Below are 27,698 nucleotides of genomic sequence, written 5' to 3' on the forward strand. Positions count from 1 at the left end.
TTTTCAGTGAACTTTGAAATTCTAGATCAATTCGTAGAAAATTCGTAAAATAGCAAATCTTGATGTTTTGGAATCCTCTTGAAGAGCTCTATGCAGTAGAACCAGAATATGTTAGGCCTTAGTTGCAAGTTTTTGCTGTAGATGTTGTTTTGTGTTACTAGGTGTATAACTACTTGTTCTTTAATCTTTTTCTTATCTGATGCTTGAAAGCTTGTATTGCTTTGAAATTTTGGTGGTAGTTTACTCTTGTTACACTAGCTTTACTATAAAAATTTCATGATCAGTTCTTTGTTGTAGCTATTTATTTGATTTAATCTTTGTTTAATAGACTTTATTCATGGTAAATAGTTTCTGTTCTTAATAAATCATGAAAATATTCCTGAGTGTTCTTCTGGAGTGTGTTAGCTTGTCCAGGAAGTTTGAGCCTTAGTTCATGGCTAGATCAGGGGCTAAAATATAAATCTTGCTAATCTGTTGTCTGTTTTATTTATTTTCTCAGAATTATTTCGGTGTAGATAAAATCATGAAAAATTCACAGTAGATAGATCTTACCTGTGTAGATCTCCTGTTAATTTTTGAGCTTCTACTTTGCTATATTTTAGTCTGTATAATTCAAGCTTGTGCTAGGTGTTGCCTGCATAAATGATTTATTGTGATTAAATGGTTACATGTCTTCATATGATTTTTGTAGGGTAGATTACTTTGTTCATGTTCTGTTTAGTGTAATTTTGGTAGATTTTATTACTATTTGTACTTTGAGTTGTTGATTTATTTACAAACCATGACTTAATTGTATAGGAAATCACCACCACTCATTTTATGAAGTTAGTTAACTTCTTTTGTGCTATTGATCATGATGTCTTGTGTAGTTAAATTTGTTATTTAACTACTCTATAAACGATTGCCCATGTTTGTTTATAATGTTGTTCTTGCATTACATATAGATACGACTACTTTGTCAGACGGGACGTACGAGTTGATTCCGGAATCTGACGGAGGTGATCTCGAAGCTCAAGTGAACACTGCGGAACTAACTGAAGCCCCGAACCAAAGTTCGGAAGAGCCTAGCGCTGAAATAGTTAGCAATTACCGAGAAGGCAAGCCCCGGACATAACCTATACTTCAAATTAATTTCATTTACTGTATTATTTTACTTGTGCATTTACAGTTCATAGGAGTTGAATTGAAAACCTAGATGCATGATCCTAGGAACCAATGTACTGAACACTAGACTTGAGTTCGAGTAATTGCTAAGCTTATAGGAACGGTAAAAGTCGAGTGATCGCCTGTCACTCGCGAGCTTTATAGGAATTTCCTGTTTACTTTCTGTTATCAATATAAGGACTACGGACGGGGTTGTGCTCGATATCATGACCTTATGTGATACCCCGTCTGTGTTGATAAACTTGCTAAGGTCGCGGTGTGTGGTAGTGCTGGTTAAGTTTTTGAAAGTACTAGTCACATGCCGTAAATATGGTACGCGGCAAGCCTAGTAGCCGATTGGACCGGGGAGTGGATATACCTCCCACTCTCTCAGTAGGGATAGGTTTTATTTTATGTTGCGCAACACTACGACTTCTAGGGACAAGGTTCGGCCTTGGAGCCCTGTAGTCGGGGAGAGTGGCACTATCCACAAGCCGGAAAGAAAGGTTAACGGTTGTTTGGGAATGACCCGACGGTATTCCAGACGTGTGTGCTAGGTTACCCTTGCAAGGTTGAATTTCGATTCAGAATCGTCCGCCTCTCACGATGAAATGAGACTGCTTGATCTCTTTGCCACACAGAGTAATAAGAGCAACAATATTCTTATTAATCTTGATGTTTGCTTAGAAGTTTCACCATGAATGGTTAGTAGATGCTTACATAGAATGGTTAATCAACTAGAATCTTGCAGCTAAAACTTGAAAGTAAGGACCTACTCTTTATTGCTTTTCAGCAAAGGAAAACCAGAGCCTTACAAAGCCTTGCATAATCTAGCTAAGGTGGGCTACTTATACCCGTTGTCGGTTAAGTCTTGCTGAGTATTAGAATACTCAGCCTTGCTGTTGAAACCCTTTTTCAGGTATGACTTTTGAGGATCAGGTCGCTAGCTTGACCTATCCTTGCTCGTTGCCTCCTGGCTGGTCCGTAGAATGGGATACGTCTTCGGCCGGCAATGACTATGACGAGTGATACCCGGCTTGGGCTAGCTTGGTATACTTTTGGCGACGTGTCGTAGAGATCGTGTTTCATCTTCCGCTGTTTAGACTCTGAACTTATAATCATGGATTGAATAACTGTTTTACTTAAGTTGGTTTTTGTAATAATCTTTTGAACTGGTTTGTAATCTTTAATATGCCTGTGTTGTAAAAGTGTGGTTGTAATATCTCTGAACTCGCCTTCGTGCGGGGTATGCTTGTTCGATCCGAGAATCGGTGGTTGTATCGGGACGTTACCCGACAGACCAAAAATTGTTCCGTTTGAAGTGCGTTTAAGCTAATGTTGCCTTTATGGTGATGGTTTACGCACTTGAGCCGGGATAATTTAGGCGGTTCTGCCACAGCTGGTATCAGAGCTGCAAGCATACATCGGAGGTGTTGGAACCTTAAAAATCACTTTCCATATAAAATTGGAACCATAAAGAATTTCGGAAAACTACGTTGGATTCGTTAAGAGTTGTGTTTAGAACGTAAAGTCCTAGGGAATGTATGGGAATTACTAGGTGGTTATTTTTGTATGGTTTATGTTATCTGACTTCCAGCACTTTACATTTTGTCAAACCATACTCACAAGCAACTCTTACTTCTTGTAACGACGCACCTACGTGAGGTAAGATGGTAAGGATCCTCAGTCAGCTGAGGGAGTCTGACCTTCCCGTCGGTGATGCGAGCCGAACGCTGCCCTCAAGCAGTGGCTTACTTGAGGTGCTTCCAATATATCGACTATTAGTTGACTATATTGGAAGTAAAGTGTGCTCAGTCAGCTGAGGGAGTCTGACCTTCCCGTCGGCGATGCGAACCGAACGCTGCGCTCAAGCAGTGACTTACTTGAGCTGCTGCCAATATACCGATCTCGGTCGACTATATTGGGAGTAAAGGAACTCGTGAATACGCCACTAACTAGCGTATGTTAACGTTGGCCATACGGCGGAAATTGTATGGCTGCCGCTTCTATAGTGAGCGGTAATGTTTGGGAACGCTTTCATGAGTGCTGGCATGAAAGGTTCATTGGGGTTATATATTTACGTTCTGTCAATCTTATGCAGGTACGCTAACCACGATTCGATAAGATAAGAACGGTTAGAATGTATCGACTAGCTATATAGGGAGAGCCGTATTTATGTATGCCACCATGCTAACCACGTAAGCCCAACGATAGTTGGCAATTGTTTATCTTGTGAGGAACGAACAGGACGTGCATGCATATCTAGTTGATGTTTGATTTGTTCCTAGTACTTGAAGTTGCTACAGGAGCTTGTTAAGGAATTTCTAGTATGAATCCTTATAAGATAAGTGTTAGTGTGCTTAAAACATGAGTGAGTGAAACTCTGATGTTAGTAGCATATTAGTAAAATGCTTAGGTTTCCTTAGATGAAAAATATGGTTTCGAGTCATGCCTTCCTCCTAAGCCCCATCTTGTTGTTATAAGGGTCTTTTCATTCCTTAGAATCTCAAATGATGAACCAGTACCGATTGTGGTTTATTATTCTTTGAGTTTGGAATCATATCATCTTGTGAATTAGAATCACATTTGTTTTACCGCAGTCTTCTTAAAGCTTTATTTGAGAAGTCTTGAGATAATTGTATTACTCACATTTGAATCCTTTTTGATTCAGATGGCGACTTGTTCCCAGATCTTTTGGGATGAGGAGGGAAATGCTCATACCGATTGTCTGTACTGGGAGGGTTTTCCGAGGATTCTTTGGGATTCACTTCGTATCTTCCACTACCCAGATCCACCCCAGTACACGGGACGCCAGTTCTCAGAGGATGGAATTAAGAAGAACAGAGTTAAGATGACCATTCCTCAGCACCCCACCTTGGAGTGGCCACCGATTGAGATCGAGGTGATTGGGTATCGTCTTGTGGATGCGTTTGAGAAAGCAGCTCTCAACGCTATCACCACTTTTTGTGAGCACCATCCCGAGGAGGTAGCAGCATATCCTATTGGTTTGTTTCCAGCAGTCAGTGCTGGCAATGCAGAGTGGCTGTTCAGGGTCACACACTTTGGGCACTTGATTGGTGATGTAGCGGATGAGACTATCGAGGCAGTAGTCAGATATATGAATGCCCAGTCTCACTACCAGATACTTCAGCAGCGACACATGGACCAGGTGATAGACTTGGCCCAGAGTTTTCAGCGAGGCCTTCGTCTGAAGGATATTCAGATTGGGGGACTTCAGGATGCCGTTGCTGGGAGGGACACTGCTATTGCACAGTTTGAGCATCAGGTTATGGAGTATGGTGCTGAGATAGAGCAGCGCAACACAGTTATCGGTTTTCTTCAGGCGCAGGTGAATGAGCTGCAAGCAGATTGGGCTGATGCTTTAGCACATGTTGGTATGCTCCAGGAGCAACTAGATGCCCCAACTGAGCCGGCAGCAGCAGAGGAGGACCCAGAGGAGATTGAGGGAGTATCTGACTTAGATTCAGAGCACGCACTTGCTGAGCCTAACCCTCAGCCGGACGACTCTTCTTCCGGCAGTGCCTCTTCTGTGGGCAACCTCGACGACTTCTAGGCGTCTTAGACTTGTCCTAGATAGTTGTGTTCTCTTGTTGTATCATATGTATATAGGGAAGATGTTATTGTAAAATAGCCTTAGGGAGGAGTACCACTTGCTGTATTATATGTGGTAAGGTTAAGCGATGTTAGGTTGTAAGAACAAGGCTGCTTTGATGTAATATAAGTAGCGACTACCAGTTTGGAAATCATAATCTTTCTACTTAGCAAATCTCTTTATTTTGTGCATCTTCACGCCGTTTGATGAATACAAGAGGTTGCAAATTTTGTGGCATATGTGCTCATCAAATGTTAGCATGTTGAATCTGTGAGACTAAATTTTAGTCCAACCCCTTCTATGATCTCTGTTGTTTAGCAACATAGTACATAGCGATGAAGAGCGAATTGATAGATTATTTTCTTTACTCTTTGCTCTCAGCATGGAGTCTCTATACGATGAAGCATGAAGCTATCTAGCCGCTGACCAGTTTTGAATTTTTGTGGGTTGCACATTTATGTGTTGTGCACATTGTGCTACACCGCATCTAGTCACATTTTTGCTGATTTTGTTTTATCCAAATGTATGATCATTATACGTACCATTGATTTTGGAAGCGAGAAATATGTATCTAATGGATGTCTTCCATTATTACAGATGGTTGGTCATACACGCGGAACTCCTGATGGCTTCGGTTGTGAAAATGGCAGTGGATCTCAGCAACCACCGCCACCCCCGTCAAATCTGGCCGAGTTAATGGCCATGCAAACAGAACTGCTCCGCCAGCTAGTCCATGGGCAACAAAATCAGCCACGCCAACAGTATGGAGGAAGGGAGGCACAACCAGCGGGTTACCAGGAATTCTTTGGTACCCAACCTCCACTTTTCAGCAAAGCTGATGACCCATTGGATGCCGATGCTTGGCTTCGTACAATCAATTCCAAGTTTGCTTTGTTAGCGGTACCATGTATTGATGCGAACAAGGCCCCCTTTGCCGCCCAACAGCTTCGCGGTCCTGCACGTATATGGTGGGATAATTATTGTGAAATGCAGCCTGCTGAACATATCATATCTTGGGAGGAATTCAGAACTGCATTCAGATCACATCATATTCCGGATGGACTGATGGAGAGAAAGTTGAATGAATTCTTGGCTCTAGATCAGGGAACCCGCACTGTTCTTCAATATGCACAGACCTTCAATCATCTGTGCCAATATGCGGGCCATCATGCTGATACTGATGCCAAGAAACGTGATCGTTTCCATCGTGGCCTCAATACTAAGCTCAAGGAACGTTTAAACTTGGTTCAGCCCCATACCTATAATGAGCTGGTGAATATGGCCATTACACAGGAAGATTGTATTGCTGCACATCGTGCTGAGAAAAAGCGGAAGGCACCAACAGGACCCTCGAGTGCCCAGCCACCAAGGTATCGCCTGGTGCAAAATACTCCACCTAGGCCTCCACAAAGAAATGCCCCAGTGGGTAGGTTTGTCTTTAGGCCGCCTCAGCAACAAGGAGGATTCAGACCTCCAGTGCCTCAGCAACAGCAACAACAGCAGTTTAGCCCAAGGCCGAATGCCCCACAGTTCAATAGTGGGAATAGTAATAATCGATGCTTCAACTGCGGCAGTGCTTCTCATTTTGCCAAGAATTGTCCACAACCCAGAAGGAATAATCCAGGGCAAAACTCTAATCAGAACAACAACAACAACAACAACAAGGGCAAGGGCAAGAGGCAAATGGTGCAAGTCCGGCAAGGGCGAGTTAATTTCACTACTCTTGCAGACCTTCCAGCAGGAGCACCAGTTATGACGGGTACTTTCTCTATTCACAATAAACCCGCAGTCATATTATTTGATTCTGGTGCAACGCATAGTTTTATAAGTGCCAAATTTGGAGCAAGATTAGGATTGGATTTTTGTCATACTAAGGGATCTTTTATGATAACAACCCCTGGTGGGAAGATAGCTTCCAATCAAATCACTAGATGTGTGCCAATTAAGCTGGGTAGCAAATTGATAAAGACAGACTTGATCTTGCTGAATTTAGAAGGCATGGATGTTATTCTAGGTGTGAATTGGATGACTACACATAAAGTACTACTAGATATCTCTTCCCGAGCTATCGAGATAGATTCACCACATCAAGGAGCCACCATACTCTATCTGCCGCAACGAGAGTGCATTAACTCTTGTGCTTATGCCACAAAAGAAATTAAACTTGAAGATATCCCTATCGTGTGGGAGTATGCGGATGTATTTCCAGATGATTTACCTGGAATGCCTCCTGATAGAGACATCGAGTTTGTTATCGAACTTCAACCCGGTACCGCCCCTATTTCTAAGAGGTCGTACCGAATGCCTCCAAATGAATTAGCAGAATTGAAAGTCCAACTCCAAGACCTTCTTGACAAAGGTTTTATACGTCCAAGTTCTTCACCCTGGGGATGTCCAGCCCTGTTTGTGAAGAAGAAAGACGATAGTTTGAGGCTATGTGTTGATTATCGACCACTCAATGCGGTCACTATTAAAAACAAGTATCCTCTTCCCCGCATTGATATTCTGTTTGATCAGTTAGCTGGAGCTAAGGTTTTCTCTAAGATTGATCTTCGTTCTGGCTACCATCAAATAAAGATCAAGCCTTGTGATATTCCAAAGACTGCTTTCTCTACCAGATATGGACTATATGAATATTTGGTTATGTCTTTTGGTCTTACCAACGCCCCAGCATATTTTATGTACTTGATGAATTCAGTCTTCATGCCGGAGCTGGATAAATTCGTCGTGGTTTTCATTGACGATATCTTGATCTACTCCAAGAATGAAGAAGATCATGCTGAACATTTGCGTATCGTTCTCCAACGATTACGAGATCATCATCTTTATGCCAAATTCTCCAAGTGTGAATTTTGGTTGGACAGTGTGAAATTCTTAGGTCACACTATCTCCAGTGATGGTATATCTGTTGATCCAACTAAAGTACAAGAAGTGATGGATTGGGAATCTCCTATTTCAGTTCATCAAATTCGCAGTTTTCTTGGTTTAGCTGGATATTATCGTCGATTCATTACTGATTTCTCCAGAATAGCCAAGCCTATGACGGAGTTATTGAAGAAGGGAGTAAAGTTTGTTTGGAATGATAAGTGTGAAGAAGCTTTCCAAACCCTCAAAGCAAGATTAACTACCGCTCCAGTATTGTCTACACCGGACAGTACCAAACCTTTTGATGTCTATTGTGATGCTTCGGGTACGGGACTTGGTTGTGTGCTTATGCAGGACAACCGGGTTATCTCTTATGCATCAAGAGCTCTCCGGGATCATGAGAAGAATTATCCAACCCATGATCTGGAATTAGCAGCTGTCATTCACGCTCTTAAGATTTGGAGACATCATCTTATGGGAACTCACTGTAATATTTACACTGACCATAAGAGCCTCAAATATATCTTTACTCAAGCTGATCTCAACATGAGGCAGAGACGCTGGCTAGAGTTGATAAAGGATTATGATTTAGAAGTGCACTATCATCCAGGAAAGGCTAATGTGGTTGCGGATGCACTCAGCCGCAAGTCACAATGCCATTGTCTATCTGTAGAACCATTCAATGAAACTCTATGCCAGGAAATGATGAAGTTAAACCTAGAAATGGTACCTCAAGGAAGTTTGAACCATATATCCCTTGAGCCTACACTTCATGATAGCATCATCATGGGGCAATTACATTATGAGGGTATCAAGGTCATCAAGGAAAAGTTATCACAAGGTGAAGCAAAGTATAAATGTTTCAGAGTGGATCATAGAGGAGTTTTATGGTTTGAATCTCGACTAGTTGTACCCAAGAATCATGAGCTTAGAAAGCAAATCCTTGATGAAGCACATCTTTCGAAATTTTCGATTCATCCCGGTGGTACCAAGATGTACCATGATCTCAAACAAAATTTCTGGTGGACTCGAATGAAAAGAGAGATCGCCAGATATGTTTCTGAGTGTGATGTCTGTCAAAGAGTTAAAGCTAGTCATTTGAAAGTAGCTGGTACTCTCCAACCTTTATCTATTCCATCCTGGAAATGGGAGGACATCAGTATGGATTTTATCGTTGGTTTACCCACTACTCCTCATAAGCATGATTCTGTTTGGGTAATCGTTGATAGACTCACCAAGACCGCTCATTTTATTCCAGTACACACCACTTATTCTGCCAAGAAGTACGCAGAGATTTATCTCGATCAGATTGTTCGTTTACATGGCATTCCAAAGACGATTATTTCTGATCGTGGGCCTCAGTTTATAGCACGTTTCTGGGAGCAAATGCAAGAATCCCTTGGAACAAAAATGATTCGTAGTTCAGCTTATCATCCACAAACAGATGGGCAAACTGAACGAATCAATCAAATCCTTGAAGACATGTTGAGGGCATGTGTTATTCAATATGGCAAGAATTGGGTTAAGTGCTTAGCACTGACAGAGTTTTCATACAATAACAGTTATCAATCTAGCTTGCAAATGGCCCCATTTGAAGCATTATACGGTCGAAGGTGTCGAACTCCTTTGAATTGGTCACAAGCTGGGGAACGCAAAATTTTTGGGCCAGATTTAGTCTCTGAGGCAGAGGAGCAAGTCAGAGTTATCCAGGTTAATCTTAAAGCAGCCCAATCAAGACAGAAAAGTTATGCAGACAAAAGAAGAGATCCTTTACAATTCGAGATAGGAGACTTTGTATATTTGCGAGTATCTCCTACTAAAGGTGTTCAACGCTTTGGCTTAAAAGGGAAATTAGCACCCCGATATATCGGACCATTTGAAATTATCGAAACTTGTGGACCCGTTGCCTACCGACTCCGTCTTTCATCTCAATTGGCCGCCGTTCATGATGTCTTCCATGTCTCACAACTTCGGAAGTGCACCAGGGTACCTACTGAAATCCTTGAACCACAAGATATCGAAATTGAATCCGATCTATCTTATACGGAGTATCCAATCAAGATTCTTGACACAAAAGAAAGAAGTACTAGAAGGGAGAAAGTTAAAATGTACAAAATCCAGTGGAATCAGCATACTGTAGAAGAAGCTACTTGGGAAACTGAAAATTTTCTCCAAAGAAACTTTCCCGACTTTCTTAGAACCAATCCAGGTACCAAATCGTTGCACCCTTTTCTTTCTATAATCTCGGGATGAGATTCCTTTTAGGGGGGAAGGCTGTAACACCCCGGGTGTTTACACAGTATTTTAATTAGGTGCCTGCACAGTAATGGTGTAGGTTTGCTATGCATCATGTGCTTGAATTACTTAAAAAGGATCTTTTTGTAATTATGAAAGGTTATATGTGTAATTATGATTTTATGCAAGGTCCTTTATATAGTTTTTTGTGTTTATAGCTTTTATGGAGGGTGTTTGTGCAAAATTTCAGTGCATTTATTGCATGGCAACCAATTTTGCTTGTAAGTCTATGTTTGTAGTGAATTTACGTTGAAAAAGACAAATTTCCTAGATTTCAAAATCCCTTCAATGATTTTAATTTTAGCTCTTGAATCTTTGGTCAAATAAATTTTTGCACAACATCAAAGTTGTAGATCTTGAAAAGTTGAACAACTTTCATGTTGGGCACTTTTTCATTTGAGCTTTAGTTCAAAAGTTATTGCTTGTTTACAGAAAGGTCCCTGGAACTTTTGGAAATTTCAAACTCGCCCTTATGACCATCTCCCCCTCCCTGCTCTGCTTCTCGCCGCCGGCCACCGACAGCGCCGCCCGCCGACGCCCTCCCGGCTTTCCCGGCCATTACTTCGCCGTGCGCTGGCTCCCACGCGTCGCCGGCGAGCTCCTCCCCCTCCTGTTGCCTCGCGCTGGAGCCTCCACCACTCGCCACGCACCCCCGCCGCGCCCAGAATCTCCCCGACGGCCGCCACCGCGACGCCGCCGTGGAACGGCCGCTGCAGAGCGCGCCGTCCCCTTCTAGCGAGCGCCCTGGGCTTACAAATACCCCAGAGACCAATTCCTACCGCCCTTCTTCGCTCTCCTCGCTCCCACGCCGCAGAACGCCGCCGCCGCCCCGCTTGAACCTCGGCGAGCTCCACCCCACCGCGGAGCCGCCAACCCAGACCCGCTCCACCCCTACATCCCCCACCATTAGCGGCGCCTCACCCTCGCGCAACTCCCAGACCGTTTCCCCTCGCCCAATCCTCACCGGAGCACCCTCGCCGTCGCTCGCCTCCGCCGCCAACCCGCCCTGCTCCGCCGAGCCGCCGCTTCCGAGCCTCTCCCCGCGACCCTAGGCCACCCAGAGGTGCGCCTTGCACCCGTGAAGCTCACGCACCCCTCCACTCCCGCCGCCGGTGAGCCCCTCGCCGGGAAATCGCCGGTCAACCGCCGCCCCCTCTCTCTGACCCGGCCCAAGGACCTCGGGGTGGAAGAAACAAAACTTCAGGGTGTTATTTGAATAGACCTAGACTCATGTGAATAGTGCACTAAGGACTGCTTTGTAATATTTTTCAGTGAACTTTGAAATTCTAGATCAATTCGTAGAAAATTCGTAAAATAGCAAATCTTGATGTTTTGGAATCCTCTTGAAGAGCTCTATGCAGTAGAACCAGAATATGTTAGGCCTTAGTTGCAAGTTTTTGCTGTAGATGTTGTTTTGTGTTACTAGGTGTATAACTACTTGTTCTTTAATCTTTTTCTTATCTGATGCTTGAAAGCTTGTATTGCTTTGAAATTTTGGTGGTAGTTTACTCTTGTTACACTAGCTTTACTATAAAAATTTCATGATCAGTTCTTTGTTGTAGCTATTTATTTGATTTAATCTTTGTTTAATAGACTTTATTCATGGTAAATAGTTTCTGTTCTTAATAAATCATGAAAATATTCCTGAGTGTTCTTCTGGAGTGTGTTAGCTTGTCCAGGAAGTTTGAGCCTTAGTTCATGGCTAGATCAGGGGCTAAAATATAAATCTTGCTAATCTGTTGTCTGTTTTATTTATTTTCTCAGAATTATTTCGGTGTAGATAAAATCATGAAAAATTCACAGTAGATAGATCTTACCTGTGTAGATCTCCTGTTAATTTTTGAGCTTCTACTTTGCTATATTTTAGTCTGTATAATTCAAGCTTGTGCTAGGTGTTGCCTGCATAAATGATTTATTGTGATTAAATGGTTACATGTCTTCATATGATTTTTGTAGGGTAGATTACTTTGTTCATGTTCTGTTTAGTGTAATTTTGGTAGATTTTATTACTATTTGTACTTTGAGTTGTTGATTTATTTACAAACCATGACTTAATTGTATAGGAAATCACCACCACTCATTTTATGAAGTTAGTTAACTTCTTTTGTGCTATTGATCATGATGTCTTGTGTAGTTAAATTTGTTATTTAACTACTCTATAAACGATTGCCCATGTTTGTTTATAATGTTGTTCTTGCATTACATATAGATACGACTACTTTGTCAGACGGGACGTACGAGTTGATTCCGGAATCTGACGGAGGTGATCTCGAAGCTCAAGTGAACACTGCGGAACTAACTGAAGCCCCGAACCAAAGTTCGGAAGAGCCTAGCGCTGAAATAGTTAGCAATTACCGAGAAGGCAAGCCCCGGACATAACCTATACTTCAAATTAATTTCATTTACTGTATTATTTTACTTGTGCATTTACAGTTCATAGGAGTTGAATTGAAAACCTAGATGCATGATCCTAGGAACCAATGTACTGAACACTAGACTTGAGTTCGAGTAATTGCTAAGCTTATAGGAACGGTAAAAGTCGAGTGATCGCCTGTCACTCGCGAGCTTTATAGGAATTTCCTGTTTACTTTCTGTTATCAATATAAGGACTACGGACGGGGTTGTGCTCGATATCATGACCTTATGTGATACCCCGTCTGTGTTGATAAACTTGCTAAGGTCGCGGTGTGTGGTAGTGCTGGTTAAGTTTTTGAAAGTACTAGTCACATGCCGTAAATATGGTACGCGGCAAGCCTAGTAGCCGATTGGACCGGGGAGTGGATATACCTCCCACTCTCTCAGTAGGGATAGGTTTTATTTTATGTTGCGCAACACTACGACTTCTAGGGACAAGGTTCGGCCTTGGAGCCCTGTAGTCGGGGAGAGTGGCACTATCCACAAGCCGGAAAGAAAGGTTAACGGTTGTTTGGGAATGACCCGACGGTATTCCAGACGTGTGTGCTAGGTTACCCTTGCAAGGTTGAATTTCGATTCAGAATCGTCCGCCTCTCACGATGAAATGAGACTGCTTGATCTCTTTGCCACACAGAGTAATAAGAGCAACAATATTCTTATTAATCTTGATGTTTGCTTAGAAGTTTCACCATGAATGGTTAGTAGATGCTTACATAGAATGGTTAATCAACTAGAATCTTGCAGCTAAAACTTGAAAGTAAGGACCTACTCTTTATTGCTTTTCAGCAAAGGAAAACCAGAGCCTTACAAAGCCTTGCATAATCTAGCTAAGGTGGGCTACTTATACCCGTTGTCGGTTAAGTCTTGCTGAGTATTAGAATACTCAGCCTTGCTGTTGAAACCCTTTTTCAGGTATGACTTTTGAGGATCAGGTCGCTAGCTTGACCTATCCTTGCTCGTTGCCTCCTGGCTGGTCCGTAGAATGGGATACGTCTTCGGCCGGCAATGACTATGACGAGTGATACCCGGCTTGGGCTAGCTTGGTATACTTTTGGCGACGTGTCGTAGAGATCGTGTTTCATCTTCCGCTGTTTAGACTCTGAACTTATAATCATGGATTGAATAACTGTTTTACTTAAGTTGGTTTTTGTAATAATCTTTTGAACTGGTTTGTAATCTTTAATATGCCTGTGTTGTAAAAGTGTGGTTGTAATATCTCTGAACTCGCCTTCGTGCGGGGTATGCTTGTTCGATCCGAGAATCGGTGGTTGTATCGGGACGTTACCCGACAGACCAAAAATTGTTCCGTTTGAAGTGCGTTTAAGCTAATGTTGCCTTTATGGTGATGGTTTACGCACTTGAGCCGGGATAATTTAGGCGGTTCTGCCACAGAAACCGAGCACCAGCCCTTTCACGTCTCCAATCCTTTTGGTGAAGAAAAAAGATGGCACATGGCGATTTTGTATTGATTACCGCCATTTGAATGCCATTACAATTAAGAACAAATATCCATTGCCTATTGTGGATGAGTTGTTGGATGAGCTGTATGGAGCTAAGTGGTTCACGAAATTGGATTTACGGTCTGGTTATCATCAGATACGGCTGGTGGAAGCTGATGAGTTTAAGACCGCATTTCGCACTCATAATGGTCACTGGGAATTCAGAGTCGTGCCATTCGGGTTGACCAACGCACCAGCAACTTTTCAAGCTGTCATGAATACCATATTCTCTCCCTTATTGAGAAAGTGTGTGTTGGTGTTTGTCGACGACATTCTCATATATAGCAAGTCCCTAGAGGAACACAAACAACATCTCTCTACTGTCCTGGATATTCTTAGGGATCACAAGCTGCTGATCAAGCCGTCTAAGTGTTCATTTGCTAGACAGAAGCTTGAGTACTTAGGCCACATAATTGGGTCCGAGGGAGTCAGCACCGATCCCTCCAAGATAGCTGCTGTACAACAATGGATCACACCAACAAATGTGAAGCAATTGTGTGGTTTTTTGGGGATGTCTATATATTACCGCAAGTTCATTCAAGGTTATGGTGTTCTCAGCCGTCCCTTATCAGATTTGTTAAAAAAGAATGTTCCATTCATTTGGACTCCTACACATCAAGCGGCATTTGATTCCTTAAAGCAAGCTTTAATCTCAGCACCCGTCTTGCAAATGCCAGATTTCTCCAGAGCTTTTACAATTGAAACTGATGCATCTGATGTTGGAATTGGGGTTGTACTAACCCAGCAAGGACATCCTATAGCTTATTTAAGCAAAGCTTTGGGGCCTAGAGCCCGTGCCATGTCAACATATGAAAAAGAGTGTATGGCAATTTTATTGGCAGTGGATAAATGGCGGTGTTACCTGCAACATAGGGAATTCACTATAGCCACTGATCATAAAAAGTCTAACTCATTTGGGAGAACACAAGATTCACCAGAGAATGCAACACAAAGCCTTTCTTAAACTTATGGGCCTACAGTACCGAGTGGTGTACAAAAAAGGCCTCGAGAACAGGGCCGCAGACTCTCTGTCAAGACAGCCGCCCCAACTTGAGCTCTCAGCACTATCAGCAAGCAAGCCAAGGTGGTTAGAGATAATCATAGAAGGCTACCACAAAGACCCCCAAACCCAGAAGCTCCTGACTGAATTGAGTATCACTGGTAACAATGATCAGGGGTTCTCATTAGTATCACTGTAGCAGGGTACTGTTCACGCGCGAGGAAAGGCTAGGGTTGGGGCGCCTCTCCCCCTTCCCCTTGCTTATATAGGCCTGGGGGCGCCCCTCTAGGTGGGCCTTAATGGGCCCCACCTTGGGCGCCCCCTTCAGGTGGGCTGCTCCAAGCCCCCACCATGATTCCAACCTTATGGGCCTCTCTAGGCCCATTAGTGCATCAAAGCCCAGTCTAATTTGGATCTCATCCTCATTAGGCTTCTAGCCCTTAAGTGTGTGACCCTATGGGCTCACGCATGAATAGACATGGCCCAGTACTCTTACTGGCCAATAGTTGATAGCGGTCTCTAGCAAGACGTGTCAACTTCTATGCACGCGCAAATCATATCTGTCGAGCCGTCACAATCTTATACATGCTGTTCCTTTTGCTTCACGATATTTGGTCTAGCTTGAAGCTGACCACTCTTTCTCGATCCTGTGATTCGGAATCCTTGGTTAACTCTTAACCCTAGCATGGCCATGCATTTCCTGATCCGAATCACTCGAGGGGCCAGAGATATCTCTCTCTTGTAGAGAGGGGCAAATTCCGTCTTGACCGACTATGTCTCACAGCATGCTTCTTGACAGACCCAAAAACCACCTTTATAACTACCCAGTTACGGTGCAGCGTTTGATGGCTCATAAGTAAGTCGGTTCACATCTTGAGTACATACGATGATCTCAGGTCTTAGGACACAGCGTACATATTATGTAATGAGAAGTCATCATCTCGTGTTGGGTCAGTTCAATCTCATGTCTCTCATGAGCCCACATTATTAGTTTGACATTACCATGTCCATGACTTGTGAAACGTAGTCAATCAACTAATACATGTGCTAGTCTAATATTCATGTGTGTCCTCACATGAACTCCGACTAGGAACACTTTAGAATATTCATACAAGTAAAGAGTTTCACAAATACTTCACATAAGCATTAATCAATGCAAGTTGTCATCCATGAATATTCAAGGAACACTTTATTAACCATGAATACAAGGAAATATGATTGCCTCTAGGGCATATTTCCAACAATATCTGCGTTGTATGGTCCATGCGTGCCCCAAGAAGTGGTCTCATTGGCTAGCCTTAACCGAGTTCTGGTACAATACTACGTTCCACTCGGCATTGGGAAAATCACCATTTGAAGTCCTCTATGGCCACTCTCCTCGGCATTTTGGCATTATGGCAACTGATCAGTGCTCCAGTCAGGATTTGGCTCAGTGGCTGTCAGACCGATCACTCATGCAGCAAGTGATACGGGACAATCTACAACGTGCTCAACATCGTATGAAACAGCATGCCGACAAACACAGCTTGGAACAGGAATTTGTTGTGGGTGACTGGGTTTATCTTAAATTGCAGCCTTATGTTCAGCTGTCGGTGGCGCGGCGCACTAATCAGAAGCTTAGTTTCAAGTATTTCGGGCCTTATCTGGTGCTGCAACGCATTGGGAATGTCGCTTATAAACTTCAATTTCCGGCCAACAGTCATGTTCATCCTGTTGTTCACGTCTCCCAGCTGAAGAAAGCGTTACCCCCTGACACGGTGGTAAGTTCCGATTCTATCATTCTCATGCTTGACTCTGACAGTGTGTTGGCACCTGTGAAGTTGTTGCGCACGGAGTTGAGGAAGATTGGTGGTGCGACAGTACCCTTCGCGTTGGTGAGATGGGCACATCTTCCTAATGAGTGGGCCACCTGGGAGAAGCTCCATGACATTCAGATGTCTCCAGCGGCAGCCACAGCTTGAGGACAAGTTTTGTTTTAAGGGGTAGGGCATGTGACATCCTGAAATGTCACTGGGCCTGCGTGCCCGTTATTGGGCCTAGGAGCCCTTGTCTATTCGGCCCACGGGCTAAGACTATGTATGTTGAATCAGACTCCATGAGGAGGGCATCGATAATGAGAAAACCTAATCTTGCTTGTCCCTCTCGTCCTCTGTTCCGGCGTGCTTCCGCCGCCTCCTTGCCGAGCGTGACGCCGGTGGTTATCTAGCCCGTGACAGACTTGTTGCCCGGCAAGGTGAGCAGATGCGCGTCGTCGTGACCCCCGAGAGTGAAATGTTCAAGGCAGTCCAGGAGCATACATAATTCAGTTTCAGCAACGTTTGTGAGCCGCGGCCTCATATGATGGCGTAGATCGGTGGCCAAAGCTTCTCGCACGGAGATGGACTGAAAGATGCTGTGAGAGAAAAGAGCCGGAAAGGTCTCACGCAGCGGATCATTGAGAAGCCACCGATCGTGCCAAAAGGACGTTTGAGCACCGTCTACCACCTGGACCGTCGTCAAGGACCGGTAGCGTTGCAGCTCGCCATGGATCAGTTTGCCGAGGTAGGAGTCGTGAGTTGATTCCAGGTCCCGTCCAAAGTGCGAGAGGAACCATCGTTTCCAAGGTGGTGTACTGGCATCATGTAACTTCCTGTTCTTATTGCAAACACTAAAGGGACCGACCACTACCCTCCATGGCTGTATAAGTTTGATTGAAAGTTGAAACTCTCGTCTTGAGTTCTTCATAAAAGACTTTATTATGGATATTCATTAGGTTCGGCAGTAAATTGTGAGTTTCGTTTGTATTATAGTGTGCGGAGAAATATGTCTTGGGTTCCAATATCTACCAAATAATCATCAATTATGGTGGTTTTTTTTTTCCCTGGAGCATATAGGAATGATATAAGTGCTTGTAAATGTTACTCACGTGATGTTTGCTTTCTGTTCAATATCTATGATATAGCTTATGTGTGTTCGTACGTGATTGCGTGTCTCGAACGGCGAGTTGTGTATGTGGTGAAAGTGAACCAGCGCCGTCCCGAATAGTATGGAATTACCGAACCAGCGAGCCTGCTGCATTTCCTACCTCACTACATTTCTATATGTTAAAGCCCCGAGGGGCGGCGCGTGGCCAGGCAGGCCACGTAGGCGGGAAAAATTTGGCCGTCCGATCGTGATCCGATGGCTATGGATGAAAGGGAATCTTGCTATTTCAGAATACTAAATAAAATCTATTTACAAAACTTTTTACATGGATGAGTTATAAATCACGAGACGAATCTAATAAGTATACTTAATTCATGATTAACTCATAATTAGTGAACGGTTATAGTAATATCACTGTATGGCTACGAATGAATGGGAATCTTGTTTCTATATGTTAAAGCCCCGAGGGGCGGCGCGCGGCCAGGCAGGCCACATAGGCGGGAAAAATTTGGCCGTCCGATTGTGATCCGATGGCTATGGATGAAAGTGAATCTTGCTATTTCAGAGTACTAAATAAAATCTATTTATAAAACTTTTTACATGGATGTGTTATAAATCACGAGACGAATCTAATAAGTATACTTAATTCATGATTAACTCATAATTAGTGAACGGTTATAGTAGTATCACTGTATGGCTACGGATGAATGGGAATCTTGCTATTTCGAAGTACTAAATAAAATCTATTTACAAAACCTTTTACACGGATGTGTTATAAACCACGAGACGAATCTAATGAATATACTTAATTCATAATTAACTTATAATTAGTGGACGGATACTGTAGAATCACTACATGGCTACGGATGAAAGGGAATCTTGCTATTCCGGAGTACTAAATAAAATCTATTTACAAATCCTTTTGCACGGATGGATTGTAAATCACGAGACGAATCTAATGAGCATACTTAATTCATGATTAACTCATAATTAGTGAACGGTTACTGTAGTATCACGGTTGTAAATCATAGATTAAGTGAGCTCATTAGATTCATCTCGCTATTTACAACCTATCCGTATAAAAAATTTTGTAAATAGATTTTATTTAGTATTCCATGCATGTGCTCAATATGTTAAAGCCCCGAGGGGCGGCGAGCGGCCAGGCAGGCCACGTAGGCCGGAAAAATTCGCCCGTCCGATCGCGATCCGATGGCTACGATGAAAAAGAATCTTGCTATTCCAGAGTACTAAATAAAATCTATTTACAAAATCTTTTACATGGATGGGTTGTAAATCACGAGACGAATCTAATAAGCATATTTAATTCATGATTAACTCATAATTAGTGAACGGTTACTGTAGTATCACTGTATGGCTACGGATGAAAGGGAATCTTACTATTTCGAAGTACTAATAAAATCTATTCACAAAACCTTTTACACGGATGGGTTGTAAATCACGAGACGAATCTAATGAGCATACTTAATTCATGATTAACTCATAATTAGTGGATGATTACCGTGGAATCACTGTCTGGCAACGGATGAAAGGGAATCTTGCTATTTCGGAGTACTAAATAAAATCTATTTACAAAACATTTTGCACGGATGGGTTGTAAATCACGAGATGAATCTAATGAGCATACTTAATTCATGATTAACTCATAATTAGTGACCGGTTACTATAGTATCACTGTTGCAAATCATAGATTAAGTAGGCTCATTAGATTCGTCTCGCTATTTACAACCTATCCGGGTAAAAAATTTTGTAAATAGATTTTATTTAGTATTCCGTGCATGTGCTCAAATATTCGAGGTGACGTTTTTGGGATAAATTTTTTGAATCTAATCACGGCTCTAATTTCTATAAGTGAATGCCCCGAAGGTCGGCGCAAGGGCAGACCGGGCACATCAGTAAAAAAGATTCCCACCATTCGATCCTAAATTGACAGTGCATATGACTGGCCGTGCCATCGTTATCTTTGAGGCCTTGAGACACGAATGGTCCACGCGTCAGCTCTCCATTCGGTCACTACAAAACATCTGAATCTAGAACTCTCGACCGGTAATTTTGGTGGCCTCCGAATGGGTGTGTGCTCTATTGCAATGACGGCAGTGAAACTAGGCCAGAGAGCCACGCGGCGAGTTTGGGCGGGCCGCTGGGCATGCCCTCGACGGGTGCGGCGAGTTCATGCCGTCACCGGCGGGCGACCCGGCCTCGCTCCGGTACGCCGCGATGCCGCAGGTCGGGCGTGATAGCCGCGTATTGCATGGTGAGGAGATGTCCGAGGACCGCTCCCAGCCGCCTTCGACGGCGAGATTGAGACGTCGGATTTCAGCTACTATTTTTTACTTTTTAAAAAAATAATAAATATCCTATTTCTATCTATATATATTTATTTGTCTATACATCTACTATAAATCTCTATATACTATAAATCTCTATATAAACTTATATTGCCAAACGGAAACAAGTAAATAAATTACGCGCGCCAAGGCGCGCGCAAGGCACTCGTCAGATGTTGTTTGTGCATGTGATCCCTGAAGAACATGAACTACGAAAGCCGCGAGATGCTGAAGAACAGTGGCGGATCTAGAAATATTTTAAAGGGGGCCAGTTTTCTTCAATCTCTCCCTTCCTTTCTTCTCCTCCCTCTCTTCCTCCTTTCTCCTAAAAAATGAAGGGCTCCATTGTTTCCGGGACCGCTTGATCCGCCCCGCTAAAGAAGTTTGATGGGTGCCAACTGCTAAGATACCTGAGACAACTGCGCTTGCCATTTTTCTTTGTGTGTGTCAGGCACTCGAGCTCACCAGCTCAAGACACCGCGCAACTGGGACTGGGGGTGCAAATTGGTGGCCTATAGATGGACCACCAAGGCACCAACTCTCTTTAGTTAGAATAAATATGCACCACTAACTCTTTTTAGATAGGATAAATATTTAAACTAAATAGGGTTGGAGGTGCACATAAAAATCACACATTTTACACCTAGCTCTGACCAGCTCTGACCGTGTCAAAGTTCGTCAGCAACACATGACCCCTAGTAGTAAAGAAGAACAATCTGGAGCCCCCAAGTTCATGTGATCCGGCAGGCACGAGCGGCCACATGAACACGCGGGGTCAGAACATGGCCGGAGTCCGGAGAGAGCTCGTCGTGCGAAGCCACCGCCCCCCATGGTACTGTGCCGCAGGCATGGCCCTCCACCGCCGGGTGTTTTGCATTTCGCTAGCAGCTGATGATATAAAATTCTCGTCCGGTCTCGGCCCCGGGGAGCACGGCGTCCCCGCCGCCGCCGCCGCCCGCGCCGCTCTGGATTTGTATCGTGGCCTGGTGTCGCCGGAGCCCGACGAAGCCCCCGAGGCAAACGGGCAACGAGCCGGTAGTCATCGTGTCCACCGGAGAGGCGCGACCAACGCGAAAGATGGCGTGCACGAAACGGGCCGTTCTGCCGGGCCGGCGTGGCGAGTGCCCCGGGTCCAAACGAACGAGACAAAATCACGCTGCGACCCTGGCACGATTCAGTTCTATGGATGGTTGATGGATCTGTCTTAAATGCGCGTGCTGTGCCGTGCGTCGCGTGCGCTTGTGTTTTCACCTGACCTCCGCCCGTGTGTCGTTGAAATGGTTTTTTCCGCGACGATGACGTACTACTAACTAGTGTGGTGTGGATGTGTGTGTGCCAAGTTGACCACTGAATACTGATGATTCTGACTTTGACAGTCCGCCCCACGCTAGATTAAGACGGATGCCTCGAAAAATAATTTTGCACATGTCACATGTGGGGACGCGATGAGCGCAGGAAAAGATATACTCCCATGATGAAGCCATGAAGGGCAGGATAATGGCCTGCCAGGACAGCAGAGCACTAAATAACCTCGTAATCGCACATGAAATCGACGGATACCAAACCGGATCTTGGTTTAAAAGTAGACGCCAAAACTGAATCTCGAAACGCAGAAATGGTAAAGGTTAAAGGGAAAAAAATGCCCGCGGCAATTAGCTTGTGGTTAATAATTAATACTACTATGTGTATGTCAAAATGCAAGGTGCATTACAGTTTGGTAGAACAAGAATTTAACCAATACAGTATTTGCTCAGTCAATATTATAACAGTTAGTATTACGTGCTATAACATGGGATCAATTTTGTAATAAAAACTGTATTAATTATTGGGTGTAATAAAAACAGCAGAAGAAAAAAAAAAGAGGCACAGAGACAGACTCCTGCAGTAGAAAACATCGTTCAGAATGACTGTTGTAAGAAAACAGCGGTGTCACTGACGCGTGGGCCCGTCACACCCTGTCCCCACACGCAGCCTCCGTAGACGACTGTTTTATAACCGGTGCCTACCGCACCAACTCCTTTTAACTCCCTCTTCCAAGGGAGGTGAACCCGCATCCGCCCCCGGTCGCCGCCCGGTGCTCCGCGCCCGCGTCCGCATCCGCCCGCGCCGGCCGCCGGCGGCGTGGATGGGGAAGCTCGTCGCCCTGGCGCGGGAAGCAGTCGGGGTGGACTAGGAGCTCCGGTACTTGGTAGTCAATAAGCGGGCGTTAGGTGGAGGCCGTCGGGGCGGGGCGATGAAGGCCCTGCGGCGATCCAGCACCTCCTCCTCCTCGGCGGCGGCGGCGCCGTCGCCGAGGGCGCCTTCGTCTCCGCGGTCGTACTCGTGGATCCACCGCCGGTCCCTCCTCGTCACGGCGTCGGCCTCGTCGGCGGCGTCCTCTCTGGTGGCCTCCGGGAATCGGGCAGCGGAGGGTTCGGATTCGGCGCCGGCGCCAGTGGCGGCAGCTTCTTCGTCGCCCTCGCTGGCGCCCTCCTCCCCGAACGTGGACCGGTGAGTTCTCCTGTTCGGATTCCTGTGAGTACCGCGAATGGGTCGCTTCAAAATGGGGAATTTTTGTTGGGTACCGTTACCGTGCGCGTTGAAATTTCCAGACGATGATTCGCGCAGCGATTCTAAAAAATTATGCTCGTCTGGTGGCACAGTGGGAGCGGTAGTTTGTTCGGTACTATTAATTCTTACGCAATGTGCTTAAGCCTTTAGATTTAGATGAAAAATTAACTTTTTTTTTGTTGATCAAACGCTCAGAACCAGCTACCAGGTGCTTTTTATACGCTTTGATCTAGTTAAGTCTTGCTCAGCACTCAGCAGCTCTTAGCAGTAGGCACAAAGTTCTGGCTCACTTATAGACTATAGTACTAGTTGTGTGAAATGTGGATCGGCTGCTTGGTCAATTTAGTATGAGAACGAGAGGAACAATTTAGCATATCAATCACTCAATTTTAGATAGTTTTGGCGCCCACTTTAGGATCTTGTTTCTTGGCAGTGGTAGTCTGGTAGAATTCAAAACCATGTTTTGTCGATCTGTGTAATGGATAGTGTTTCATCAAATGCTTAGTTAACCTGGCATTAATTGCTGCTATTTCTGAATTTAATACCCTGAGAGTTTGTGCTAGTAGCTTGTGGATATGCTAGATTTTGAGTTGTTTATATACATTTTTGGTAATAACCAAAAAAGTACTGGGTTTTTGCTATTGAGTCTACCTTTAAATTGGCTGCAGCATTATTTGAATTTGGAACGGAAGTCCGTAAATGCTGCAGTCAAGTTGTATCTTAGCCGTTGTGCAACAAATTCAGAACATGGATCATCAGCCAACTGCAACTTATTCTTTCTCTCCTACCACATTTTATTTCTAGGGGTGGAATTAAATCTCCATGGTCTCGAAGAAAAAGAAAACGAGCACTTTCTTGTCAACACTGGAACCGCCTATTTTCATCAAACGGGAAGCTTCGTGATGGGGGAAGAAAGTTTCTAAAGAAAGTTCGCAGTGGGGTAAGCATTGTTGTTATCCAGGACTTCTATGTATACAACCTCTGACTGATTTATGTTGGAAGCTTAGCTATGCACATTCTGCAGCCTTTTCCACTTTGATGGTAAACTAAATCTTTTATATCAATGTTTCTAGGGAATTGAACCAGGCATCCGGGCTGAAGTTTGGCCATTTCTACTTGGAGTGTAAGATGATTTTCCTATGTGCTTATGTATTTAATATTTTGTAGCAATGATCTTGTTAACATAGTTTGACGGGTAAATGAATTTAGAGTTCTAGATGTCAGTCTAACTTGTTCTGTTCTTGTGAAATACTCTATTTCAAAATATGAGGCACATCAGGATTTAAAAAGTGACAACTTTTGTGGATTTTGATGAGCAATTCGTTAAATTATATAGATGACTATTAGGATATAAAAGTTGTAACAATCGATTCACATTCACATATCTTTCAATACAAATTGATTTTGTAGCAATTGATAACATGCTGCATGAGTAATTGATGGTCAAAGTGTACTTTTGAATACTTTCTAAATCCTAATATGCCTTAGAAAAAGAAACGGAGGGAGTAGTATGGTGTCTACAAGTTCATAACAGTTTGAAAGATACAAGTGTGGTCCCATGTGATAACTTCCTTGGATTAGAATTAGAGCACGCCGATGATTTCATGCAATGGATGACAGAAAAAAGGTTACCTGGTTGGTGACCTAGATTCTTGCACTGCTTTTTCATAATGTCTTTGCCAAAATCAATATTTCCAACATACCCCCTGTCTGTTTCAAAATGTTGGCCTTCTGATTTTCTCGATCCAGTTTCAACATACAGTGCACTCCTTTGTCCTTTTTTTGTCGCTTATCATCGCTCTATCTACAACATTTATGAGTTAAGCTTCACATTTCCCTCTATCTTCTCTATGTCCAGTAACATCTTTATGAAAAGAAATGGTGGAAGTATTATTTGAAAAGTTCAAAAAAACATGCCAAAATTTAAAATTTTATGAAAATTCATTATTTTACAAACACTTAACCTGGTTTACCAAAAGCATGCCAAAAACTAAACGCATTCTCACATAGGTCAATAATTGGCTCTGAAAACATTAGCATTTGGATTTTCTTGTTATCTTATCATCACAAATGTGACTGATTTGGAAAAATAATCCAATGTGTTGGTAACATGCATCCATAAACTCCACATGACTTCATAATATTTGATGGTATTCTTCAATTTATTTCTCTTTCATTTTAAGCTGATTTTTGCTTCTGTTATGTACTTATGTATGGGCCTGCCTAGTGTCTATTCGTAAAGTTACTGATTTTTCGTAAGCCACATTTTTTGGGCCAATTGATCAAAATTAGAACCATTTGCGCATCTATATAAGGTAAACCAAAAGACAAGAAAATTGCATTGTGCTTAACAAAAAAAGCAACTTACAGCATGAAAACAATGTTCTATTTGGTTTATTAAGCCTTTATATATTGTTTAAAAACTGTTTTGTTTCAGACTTTTGTTATTAAATACCGATCCTATTTAATATGTTGCTGCTTCAAGTTGATAGACTGATTAATTTCTTGTTATATACAGTTATGATTTGAACAGTTCTGAAGAGGACAGGAATGCCATCAAGATGAAGAAAGGGTATTGCTTTTATAACTGATCAATTAGCTTTTGCTTCCTGTATATAGGTGAATGCCCAGCTTGGATTGACGATAATTTATCTTGAAATTCTGGAAAACAAGAGTGATTGAGTAAATCAATAGATATGGTGGCTGTGTGCACCTTTGCTTCCATGACTGATATAAGACATGCTGTGCTTTCCTGTTATGTGAAGAGAATATCACTAGAACACCTGTTTGTTCACAATGATGCTTTACTTACTGACACGAAGTGCTGCAACTTCTGGTGCAGGAAAGAATATGAAAAGCTGAGACGACAGTGCCATCGCATTCTAAATTGTTACAAAGGAAATGGGCTGAATGCTATAAATGAGTTCATGACTGAGGAGTTTTCTGATGGGGTGGAAGGATCAGAATCACCTCATTCTGAAGGTGTCAGTAAGAGGGCTTGCGTGTTGCCCAAAGAATTGAAATATTTAGGCAGCAAGGCAGAAGAACCAGAGAATTCTAACTGGGCTTCTGTGGAAGGCATGGATGAAGATACAAGTGAGTTAACTTACGTTGATCAATGTATTGCAGAATCAGAATCTTCCGACTCTGAGTCTTCCTATGAAGAGGACCCTGACAGAACACCCGTCTCTACCAATTTGGAAGAGAACTGTGATCCCAAACCAAAATTTGTCCGGAGCGCATCGTCTAAGTCAGAAATTTTTATATCTGACAAAACTCCAGAGGATTTTACCACATGGCAGCGCATTATACGTGTAGATGCTATTCGAGCAAATACAGAGTGGGCCCTATTTGCCCGTAATCAGGCTGAAGTTTCTAAAGAAAAAGCACTGCAGTCTGCAATATCAGTCGGGCTGAAAGATTATGACCATTTGGAGCCTTACATGATTTATCATGCTGCACGATTAGTTGCATTGCTTGAGGCATATGCGCTCTATGATCCAGAGATTGGGTACTGTCAAGGAATGAGTGATCTCTTGTCACCAATAATTGCAGTGATGGAGGAAGATCAAGAAGCATTTTGGTGCTTTGTAGGTTTCATGAGGAAAGCGAGGCACAACTTCAGGCTTGATGAGGTTGGAATAAGAAGACAGCTGAAAACCGTCTCGCAGATCATCAAGCGCAAAGACTCGCACCTCTACAGGCACCTGCAGAAGCTTCAGGCCGAAGACTGCTTCTTTCTGTACCGAATGGTGGTGGTTCTCTTCAGGAGGGAGCTCACTTTTGAGCAGACTGTGTGTCTATGGGAGGTCATGTGGGCTGACCAGGCCGCAATTCGGGCTGGGATTGGAAGGTCCACTTGGGGAAGGATAAGGCTTCATGCTCCACCTACTGATGACTTGTTGCTCTACGCTATCGCTGCATGTGTCTTGCAGAGGAGAAAGCTGATCATTGAGAAGTACAGCAGCATGGATGAGATATTGCGGGAGTGCAATAGCATGGCCGGGCAGCTGGATGTCTGGAAGCTCCTAGATGATGCGCATCACTTGGTGGTTAACCTTCATGACAAAATATGATACTACTCTTTCCTCAGTTACGTTTGGTAGAACATATGCAGACCTAAACAATTTTCCGAGGTGTATATTTAGCATCTATCTATATCTACTGCCTGTCACCCGGAATAAAAACCCATGCATGGGTATATAGATTGAACCTTGTAGCTTCAAGTGAGGACGAAGTTGTCCTCACTTCGGTTAAGCTGATAAACCATAGGTTATCACCGTGGTTCTGTCGTTGCAAGCCATCCATAGTTGGAACTTCATGGGAAATTTTGTTTTTGCTTCTAATAATGTCTGTTTTAGGCAAAAACATCATTTTCCCTAAAGTCTTGTATAGGACAAGCAAGTTCCCAGATGTTGGGCGTAATGTAATGTGGAGTGATATACTAATATCAATGTAGTCTTCACTGCCATTTTTTTCGTATGCCTGTTCTGTTTCTTCCCTGATAATACTGCTTGAGATCAGAGAAAAGCCTTTTTCACTCCTGGTCTGTTCTACATGTTTGATATCCAGGAAGGTAATAATGTTACGGCTCAAAAAAGGAAGGTAATAATGTTCTACAAAATGTTTGAATTGACATTGAGCATCTCACTTGCGAGAACTACTGCATGGTTGGACAAGTTGGCAGTGCCAAATGTGAGCTGGCTATATTGTGCTGCACTGGCCCAGTGCGACTGTTACGCCATCCCGACAAGGTGAACATCTGCGTCCACTTCTTGGACGTCCTCCTCCATGGAACATGAAGAGGAAATGCATGATCGTACAGCTCAGAGGGACACCTGCGCCAGCGTCCAAACTTTTGATGTGATCTTACCTGAAACAGTTGATGCTCCGCAACATGAGGCGACAGTCAGCAGTCGCCATGGCCCATGGGGCACAACACGTGTACAATCATTTTCTCCACTCGCTTTTCCGTCTGGTGGTTAGAATGCCTCTTCGCCCGACAGTAGAACAGTGGTGTACTGGTGTGGCGCTCTAACAGCACCTGATTTTTCAGCCAGGTTTTTCAA

At 43.4% G+C, this 27,698-nt stretch overlaps 1 protein-coding gene across 1 annotated transcript; it reads left to right on the plus strand.

Moving 5' to 3' along the window:
• The first annotated feature begins 22,107 nt into the window (after positions 1-22,107).
• Positions 22,108-27,111, plus strand: LOC120713753 (rab GTPase-activating protein 22-like). Its single transcript, XM_039999720.1, has 5 exons — positions 22,108-22,569; positions 23,434-23,569; positions 23,703-23,752; positions 25,148-25,201; positions 25,472-27,111. Exons 1-5 carry the CDS (start codon positions 22,313-22,315, stop codon positions 26,703-26,705), a joined length of 1,731 nt encoding a protein of 576 aa, XP_039855654.1. The 5' UTR covers positions 22,108-22,312; the 3' UTR covers positions 26,706-27,111.
• The last annotated feature ends 587 nt before the right edge of the window (positions 27,112-27,698 follow it).

The sequence above is a fragment of the Panicum virgatum genome, chromosome 6K (genome assembly GCF_016808335.1).
Source record: "Panicum virgatum strain AP13 chromosome 6K, P.virgatum_v5, whole genome shotgun sequence".
In the NCBI taxonomy this organism is placed as follows: domain Eukaryota; kingdom Viridiplantae; phylum Streptophyta; class Magnoliopsida; order Poales; family Poaceae; genus Panicum; species Panicum virgatum.